The 9,459-nt window shown below is 38.3% G+C and overlaps 2 protein-coding genes across 2 annotated transcripts; both read left to right on the top strand.

The window, feature by feature from the left end:
• Positions 1 to 917: 917 nt before the first annotated feature.
• LOC135072705 (mesoderm induction early response protein 1) lies at positions 918 to 3,720 on the top strand. Its single transcript, XM_063966731.1, has one exon. It carries the CDS (start codon positions 1,121 to 1,123, stop codon positions 2,306 to 2,308), a length of 1,188 nt encoding a protein of 395 aa, XP_063822801.1. The 5' UTR covers positions 918 to 1,120; the 3' UTR covers positions 2,309 to 3,720.
• Positions 3,721 to 6,408: 2,688 nt separating this feature from the next.
• On the top strand, positions 6,409 to 9,031 carry LOC135072680 (KIF-binding protein-like). The gene is made up of 2 exons (XM_063966688.1): positions 6,409 to 7,505; positions 7,847 to 9,031. The coding sequence occupies exons 1-2, from the start codon at positions 6,545 to 6,547 to the stop codon at positions 8,674 to 8,676; spliced, it is 1,791 nt and encodes a 596-aa protein (XP_063822758.1). The 5' UTR covers positions 6,409 to 6,544; the 3' UTR covers positions 8,677 to 9,031.
• The last annotated feature ends 428 nt before the right edge of the window (positions 9,032 to 9,459 follow it).

Raw genomic sequence — 9,459 nt, 5'->3', positions numbered from 1 at the left:
CCTGGGATGAGAATTGGGAGTTCACTAGCCAATCTAAGGGGAAACATTACAAGCTCATTCAACCATCCATCCTTTGTAAACCATGGTTTGTTAAAATTAATCTTTCCAAAACAGTTACTACCATTTTAACTAGAATGCGACTTGGTCACGTGTGCACTCCAGCACACTTGGCTAAAATTCATGTACTTGATTATGATTCGTGCACTTGTGGTTCTGGCGTCGGAGACTTAAATCACATATTTTTTTACTGTTGCCTATATGATCGTTCCTCTTTTATTAGTTCTCTTTTAGCCATTAAAATTCCTTTTCCTACATCCATCACTTGCCTATTATATACCAATAACATTGATGTTTATAATATCCTAGCCGAATTTATTACCCATAATAATATAAAATTGTAAATAGTAATGTATATTGTACTTATGTAAATATTATTTTATTTTTATTATTTTGTACTTATATCACACCTAAATTGATCCTATGAAAACCATCCTTTGTTCCGTTTCCTTCCGTAATTGATTCGTTTCCCTACCTTTTAACTTTAACCCAATCCCACCCTGTCTAAACGCAATGTCCGCAAAACTTATGGCAAAACTGAACGCAAAAATCAAGAACCCCGTCGTGGCTAAACGCAATCCGCGAGAGCCATAAAGAAGAAAAAAAAAAAAAAGTATTGGAATTTATCGACTGAAGTCGCTGTTTGGAAGCAAGTTTGATCGTAGTATGGAAGTTTCCGTACCCTGCTCTCTAATCTGTGCCACAACACTTGACGAAATTCGATTGTCACTGTCAATGTCAAAGTAGTTTAGTTTTTATTTTTTTCCTTGCATTGGATTTACGGATTTGTGGTTTCTTTCTGGTTACTATGCTTTGATCCAAAGCCATGATTATTGTCTATGATAAAAATTTGTCTTTGAGTCAATTTGACAGATAGCAGACATGGTTGATTTCGTGTCAAAATATTGTTGTTTTGTCTCTTGTATTTTGCTGTAAAAATCGCATAATATGTCATAATTTTAATATTTTCTATTTATTTTATTAGATAACTACGTGAATTACAAATAAGTTGGTCGGAAATTTATAATGTTTTGGTGATTACAATCTTCATAGTGTGGTAGTCATGTCAGACTGCGCGTTAGTGGCCAATGTAAACGAACACGATGCGAGCATGGACGTGGGGAACGACAAGTCTCTTTTCGAGCCTACAGTTGATATGATGGTAAATGACTTCGACGACGAGAGAACTCTAGACGAAGAAGAGGCTTTGGCGGCTGGCGAGCAGCAGGACCCGAAGGCAGAGTTGAATAGCTTGCAGAGAGAGGGGGACATGCCCTTGGAGGAGCTGCTCGCGCTGTACGGCTACGACAGGAGCATGGACAAGCCCGCGCCGGAACCGACCCCCGAGGTCGTGCCTGAGGAGCCAGAGAAGGCTGAGTCCGCACTACAGCAGTTGTACACTGAGACCACAAGCCCAGAAGCCACTCGCTGCCTCCGCTCAGGCTCGCGGCCGCCCTCCGAGGAGGAGGACGACTATGACTACAGTCCAGATGAGGAGGACTGGAAAAAAACTATCATGGTCGGCAGCGACTACCAAGCTGGCATCCCCGAAGGTCTATGCAGTTACGATGATGCCCTACCATATGAAAATGAGGATAAACTATTGTGGAACCCGACTGTTCTTGATGAAAAAGTCATCGAAGACTATATGAAAAAGATAAGTGCTATGAACTCTGGTACTGGAGTCGAAGCCGTTCCTTGTGGTAAACAGTTGCGCGATGATGAGGAAGCTCTGTTTTTATTACAGCAGTGTGGGCATAATGTCGAGGAAGCTTTAAGACGAAGACGGATCTCTGCCCAAACACCAGCCCACGCAAGTTTGTGGTCAGAGGAAGAATGTCGCAATTTTGAAAATGGTCTCAAAGCTCATGGCAAAGATTTTCACCTAATCAGACAGCATAAAGTGAGAACTAGATCAGTTGGAGAACTGGTACAATTTTATTACATTTGGAAAAAGACAGAGAGACACGATATATTTGCTAACAAAGCCCGTCTTGAGAAAAAAAAGTATACATTGCATCCTGGGCATACAGACTATATGGACAGGTTTTTGGAGGAGCAGGAAGCGTCAGGGGCTGGTATGGTAAGACCGGCATCACCGTCACCCATGATGGTGTATGCACCATCACCTGCCGCGCAGCCCGATCCTTTAGCGTTGGGAGAGAAAGAGGTTTTCTCTCAGCTGAACACACACACATCGCCCTCCCGAGCATTATCAACAGAAGACCAAGAGCCTGAAGCAGGTTCCTAATACATGCATATGGCGATGCCATTTAACGTAGAGAGCACTGTTTGTATCATAACTACATCTTATGGTGTAAATGTTCCCATGCATGCAATGCGACATAAATGCATATTGTGTTGTTTTACTTATAGTTGTCAAAAATCTTCTAGATTCAATAGAAAAAAGCATTTTGTTTGGTTTAATTTAATAATTAGGACTAATTGTAATGTAGTTAAAAGTCTATATAAGGTAAAAAATGCTTGTTTGGATGTTTGCAGATGTTGTCCAAAATTACTTTCTCCATTTTTACTTCTATTTGAACTGAAAATATTCAGAAAAATATTTTATTATTGTTTCCTATACAAAACTATAATTTCTATATCATATAATCAACTGCAAATTAGACTGATCTTATTTTTTTTCGACTACAGTATTTTATGATAAATGTATGTATGATTGTTAATAATATTATGTTTTTTTTTAACTTTTGATTGTAGGGTTGGCCCTGTGCCATTTTAATTACATAACGATAAAATAACTATGCTAATGCAAACAAAATTGTCTATAATTAGTTAAGTACTACCATAAGAACAAATAACGCATAAATTAATTGTTCTTATAGCACTACTATATTTTGTATGTTAGTTTTGCATGCATGATAGTACTTGTTAAGGTATAGATTGGGAACTCGTAAGCTAAAATGTTTGCTCTCCTCAAATCTAGGTCCCCTGGGCCACACACATCGCGATAACATTCGGGTGACATTGATACTTTCCAGGTAACCACGTTAATTTGTACCAAACGACTGGACTATAATTAAATTGATATAAAAATTTGGGTACATCTTCTCAAAAACAAGGACTGGTGCTAAAAGGGTTAAGTGACGTTTTGACATTTGTAGAGGGCCTTGTAGAAGGGGAGGCTATGGTGCTGATTCACAGTGGAGCGAAATATTGCGACTATGCAAAAAAGCACCGACGTATACGCGAATTTTTGACTACACATCGCAATAGCGTGAGTCTTCGGGTTATCTCTATTTGTATGGCCCAGGGTAAATGTGTATGTAAAAGAAAATAGCACATAGGATAAATCGAATTTTTTGAACAAAACATTTAAATTTTAACGGTTTTAGTGATTCCTGATCTTGGCAAAGAAATTCCTTTATTCATGGACTATTCATACTTCTTTACTACTTTTATTTGATGACAATACAAATTTTATATGAATGAATGACCCCAAATAAATAAGGTAAATTATATTAATTGTATAGAAAGTATTTTATTAGAAAGCATAACAGTACAATGTAAATAATGACTAATACATAATTTAATTTCCTTGCTTGTTTATGGATAGGGGAATTATGCTTCTGTAAGTACCATACCATGAATGATGCAAATTAAGTGAGGAACATGATTTATCAATAAACAGTGGTATGTCTATGTGCTTTCTTTTATTGCCGTCCTAAATGTGATGACGTCATTATGGAAGGTCGATCGTTAACGTATCTCGCTCGACCTGTTGAACTAATCGTAGAAAAATAGTTTTTTAATATCGTCACCAATTCAATGGACGTTTCCATTCATATCAAGTTGTCTTGCGTGATTTGTACTATACCCTGAGCACGAATAAATATAGTTTTCGTTACGGTAATATAAGAGTTATTCGTGCTCAAGGTAGGGTCAGGGAGGCAACAGTGACTCACTTTTTTTTCGAAGCTTAATAAAAATAGATATCGCTTTAATATTGGCCTAAAATTTGCTCACATTTTAGATACACTATTGAACTGTAACTGAGCACTCATGATTCTACATTATTTACTACTTATGTCAAAGTAGGAACCTAAAACAAAAAAATGATAATTGAGCCACTGTGGACTACTAGGTGTACACACTGACTCACTACCGTGGTACACAGTATTAACGTGGTACGGCAGTATTTAAATGAAAAGAAAATGCCCATTCCGCGTAGTTTTTTATTAGAAATAATAACAAAACTGCACAAGCTATTCTTATTATAATCAACAATTTAACACGACTCTTAGTACTTTTATTGCTACCTATAAGATCTTAAGTCATCTCAATCTCTTCGTTATTTATTTCTTCCCTATTTTTCTGTCGGTTTTTTTCCGTGGCATTCTGTAAATAAAAAACAAAATTCGATTTAAAGTTATAAAATATTGAATTCGTATAAAGTATTAAAATTGAGTCACTGTGTACTTCTACGCCATTTTGTAAATATTTGATCAAAAAAACCAAGATGTAAAACAAATTAGTCAAAATTCGGATTAAAGACAATTGATACAAGACCTACTATCCGATAAATATAACGGCTATTACCTATAGCAACAAACAAAGATATGAAAACAATCGAAACTCACCTTAGAATGTAATTTAGTGGGCGCGAAAACAAAAAACATTCCCTCACCCTTCCGCACGGCACTTGACCGGCGAGCAAACTGGTTTAAACGTGTTCGGGTACCAAGACCTTTGAATCGGTAAAAGAGACAAATATATATTCCTATGCCTTCAGGTCGAAACATGCATGACTGAGCCACTGTAGCCGACCGAGTCACTGTTGCCTCCTTGACCCTACTGAACTGAAGCTTTCTATCAACCTGCCTGGTTGATGTGAGCGAGAGGGTGATAGGTGATAAGTAGTGCGTGATTTATACTATACCATGAGGACGAAGAAATATAATTTTCGTTACGGTATATTACGAGAGTTATTCGTGCTCAAGGTCCTGAACTGAAGCTTTCTCTTTCACTCTGGTTCATGTGAGCGAGAGAGAGAGAGCCGAGAGTACGGAAACAATTTGTGAAGTAAGTTTCCTGGGTTCGATTTCCGTGTAGATAGATTAACTTGAATTTTGATAGCTATTGTTTTTCTTTACCTAGGTAGTTCCTGTAGACATTTACCTTATCTACAATCTGATAAGATATCGGCAAAGTAAGTGCCGTATAGCGGGGATTAAGTAGGTGGGTAGTCACATGAGGTCCCTATTGTTGTCCGCATTTAAAATGGTTGTTGAGTTGGGTGTTGGGGGACTTTGTAGGTACCTAGTTATTTCTTTCGGGTTAGGATTGTGGCAGTGTTCCGACCGAGCGAGGGTTGTTGGTTTAATTCGCCCCCTACGCCATGTTACTCGTGACAACAGTCGCGCAAATTCACTGGCGCATCTGCATGATTACGATTGGTATCATATAGCTGAGGCACCAGACACCAGACCATTCTGGGGTGGGGTGGTGCCAACCCATGCTACGCCGCCACTGGGTTCTATAATAAATAGGGTAAAAGAATGCAGTGGCGCAGTGTTTCTTAAAATTGCCTGCTATCTACATATTTAGCAATACGACAATATTTTTTATTTTTAGGGCTAACCAAGAATGCGTGGCTATTTCGTCTAGCAATCTATTCTGGTTCATCGACTCCTCGTGACGGCTCATGGCCCGTGCTGCTTCTCGACTGGCTATACTGCCAGTCGGTGGTTGGACGTCGCTTTGGCAACGGACCTGCAGCTTCTACCTGGCACCACTGTCCCACCCTCGGCGTGGTACTAGCCCACCGGGTGAGTCGACGTTGGTCGAGGCCCAGTGAACACCAGTGAATGACCAGCGAGCGGGCGGTTCCTGGTTGTTGAGGGAGCTTGCAGGTATAATAGTCATTTGGTCAGTCTCACCACAGAATAATAATAAGTACTACGTAGTCTCACTCAGTCTGTCTGGTTGGGTTGGTAGGGGCGTTGGGCTGTCACAATTCTGAAGCGGGGCCTCGGTGCTGTGACAGCCGTTGTGGAGAAGTGCTCGCAGGCTGGGTGGACCGGCGTCCTCTGCTTCTGGCAGCAGGAGGTCACGGGGGAGGGGATGAATGCCCGGAGGACAGGCTGGTTTTTTGTCCAGTAAAGTAAAACCATTGAACAGCTCGCTTGGCTGGTTTTAATGAGAATTTAATTTTTATTGTACCTTCTCTCCTAAGTTCTCCATCATCATGGTCATGGTCATGGTCAAATAAAAATATTGCAAAATAAATAACGGTAACGTTACGTTATTTCATTGACGATCCGTTAAAATAGTAACTATCGATTTGTTTTTTGTTTGACATTGACAATGTTGACAATTCCATCCATTTTTAATCAGCTGCATTTTTTCATTCAAATTTCATTAATTCTCGTTACATTTTGTATGCACGTAAATTTTAATACATTAAAATTAATAAACAGCAAGGCAGAATAATTTTGTGTGATTCCGTTAAGTTCATGGTTAAAATATGATTGTAACCTCTGAAATGACGGCAAAAGAAATTCTTAATGATTTCAAAGAAAATTACGGTAAAGTTCGCAAATTACTCGACGAAGACAGCAAAAATGACCCCGAAAACGAACCTTACTTATCGAAATACAAGGCTAGGGATATACTAACGAATATGTGCGATTCCCTCAAGAATATCGATTCTGAATCGAACGTGGACAGTATCAAGCTTCATGCTATGTTGGGGGTTGTTCTTCTAAACATTGGTATAATAGACATGGAGACGGAGGAACTGACAGCTAGCGAGAGAGTGCTCACTGAAGCCGTTGATCTGTTAAGCCCAAATGGTTCTAAACCAGAAATTGTTACAACACTAATCAATATTTACAACAACATAGGTATTTTATGGTCAAATCGAGACGAACCTGGAAAAGCTAAAGGGTTCCTACTTCAAGCCAAAGATCTGTATGAGTCATTCAAATGCACTTTACAAATGCCTTTGCCTATAGAGTATGTGATCGGCAACATGGGAGAGGCTGGTGCAGGAGATTTTATGTTCTTGGAAAAAGCTTACACTTTGACTCTCTACTATTTGGCTCAAGTATTTGGTTCCTTGAAGGAGAATCTGAAGTCTGCCATATACTGCCACGTTACATTGAGGCGTCAGTTACAGTATTCTGATTATGAGCCTATAGACTGGGCTTTAAATTCTGCAACATTATCTCAATTCTTTGCTGAGCAGAATGGTTTCTTCCAGTCTAGACACCATTTAGCTGCAGCTTCAACGATACTGGACAGTTATGAACAGAAGTTGAATTCTGTTCAGGGCAATGATGAGGAGTTTTTAGCCAAGATGGAGACGTTCAAACACAGATCTGCGGATGTGGCTCGATGTTGGGCCAAGTACTGCTTGTTGCTGATGACTGCTTCCAAGAACAGGCTCATGAGTGATGCAGAAACTGTCACAGATGCTATCACAGGTGAATAATCCTCCTTTCATATCCTATTGGAGATTAATTTTTTTATAAGTTTGACTCGGCTCAAAAACTGAACTCCGACAAACGTTACTTCGACATTACGTTACTCCGACACTACTGAATATCGACACGACTTTACTTCGACACTACACTACTTAGACAAAGGCGAATATCCTTTGTCGGAGTAGTGTAGTGTCGAAATAAAGTCATGTCGATATTCAGAAATGTCGGAGTAACGTAATGTCGAAGTAAAGTTTGTCGGAGTTTACTTAGGTAGCCTGTTAAACTGACCTTCCCTTTTGTATCCAACTTAGATATCTAAAAGCCTTTGTTTCTTTTTTCAGATATGTCGAATTTGAAAATAGAAGATGACGAAAACATTTGTGGTGGTGATGCTAAAAACCTGGTATTCCCTGACATTGATGTAACCAAATATGAGAGTAAAATTATTGATAAATTTCTCCTAACCTACCAAGATGCAAGAGAGGTTTTTCTGTGCTGTCAGAACTGGTTAAATGAAGCGAAAAAATACTACAAGTTGGACAGCCTTGCTTCAGATTATATAGAACTTATACAAGACAGTTCTCAATCATTTAGTTACCTGGCATTCTTTGAGGAAGATGATGAAAGAAGAGCTAAAATGCACAAACGACGCATTGATATGTTAGAGGAACTCATAAAGCAAGTTAATCCTACATACTACTTGCAGTACTGCCGGCAGTTGTGGTTTGAGTTAGGGGAAGTCTACTCAGATATCCTGAATATAAAGTTGGATAAATTGAACAGATGTAAGGAGAAACCAACTCCACATGCTTTGAAAAAGATTAACTTGCTCTGTGAAAAGAGTATTGAGAATTATGACCACTTTTTGAATTCAGTCAAAGACAAAAATGGGAAGATGCCTTTGAAACTTGAGAGTGATGTCATAAGGCCTGTAATTAGTGCATATGCCTTCATGGGTAGAAACAGCATGAAGAGGATTGCTGTTGACAAAGCAGCACAATTGACCAATCTCCAGAAAAGTTATGATTCTTATCAAGCAGTTGTTGACATTTGCACTAATGACAAAGATGCAGCCGCTATGATGCGTGAGGAGTTTAGCCTCTGTCAGGAGATGGTTAATATTCTGCCTATAAAAATTAAAAGACTTGAAATTGAGTTAGCAACAAAGTAAAGATCTCAGTTAAAAATTTATGAATTTGTTAATGAGCTTGCAATTCTTCAATGTAACAAACCATGAAGAAATCATAGGTGTACTTAATGAATGGTATAAAACCTACATAAACAACTGAAATGCTTTCAGCATAGCTGTTTTTGGTTTAAATCTGTAGTACCTAATATAGAGTACCTACATTTTTATTATGTTGACATAAAACCCATTGGATTTTTATGAAATGGGAATGTTGCACAATTAATAGAAACTATATAACCAGCGTTGCATCGCTTTCACTATTAGGCATCATGTTGAATATATTTGTAATTATAAAATTTTTGTTGAAGAAAAAAATAATACAATAGTTACAAACCGAGTTACGTTTTTCATTCGATTCTCATTAAAATAATATAATAATCTTCTTGATTACACGAATTGAAACCAATTACTAGAATTAAGTATTATGCAAGACATGTGTTTTCCGGAAAATAATACGATTTATAATTTAGAATGAAACGTGAGACCGCACAACGTGGGTTACGGAATTAGTTCGTCTAATTTACGATAATATCATCTATGTACTATCGTATATTTCCTTATGATTTATGAATTACTAGGTAATGCCTACTTACGTTACTGCGCAATCAGCTAGCTGCGATTGCAAGTTTATACATGGAAAAAAAACGTTTTCTATTAGATTCGTGAAGGCCGGCATAAAGACTTCTTTTAGTAAGTACTAGGACCGTGTGTCAGTAGAAGAGTCCTGAACCTGAATGTCCTGATATATTGAGATTAATTTCCTAT

The sequence above is a fragment of the Ostrinia nubilalis genome, chromosome 6, assembly GCF_963855985.1.
Source record: "Ostrinia nubilalis chromosome 6, ilOstNubi1.1, whole genome shotgun sequence".
Classification (NCBI taxonomy): Eukaryota; Metazoa; Arthropoda; class Insecta; order Lepidoptera; family Crambidae; genus Ostrinia; species Ostrinia nubilalis.
The sequence above is the reverse complement of the archived record's forward strand: the minus strand, read 5'-3'. Positions and strand labels throughout refer to the sequence as shown.

Coding starts and splice junctions, on each gene's coding strand:
- LOC135072680 (XM_063966688.1), top strand. CDS start 6,545: ATGATTGTAACCTCTGAAATGACGGCAAAAGAAATTCTTAATGATTTC. Junction 7,506..7,846: donor TGTCACAGATGCTATCACAG/GTGAATAATCCT, acceptor TTCTTTTTTCAG/ATATGTCGAATTTGAAAATA.
- LOC135072705 (XM_063966731.1), top strand. CDS start 1,121: ATGTCAGACTGCGCGTTAGTGGCCAATGTAAACGAACACGATGCGAGC.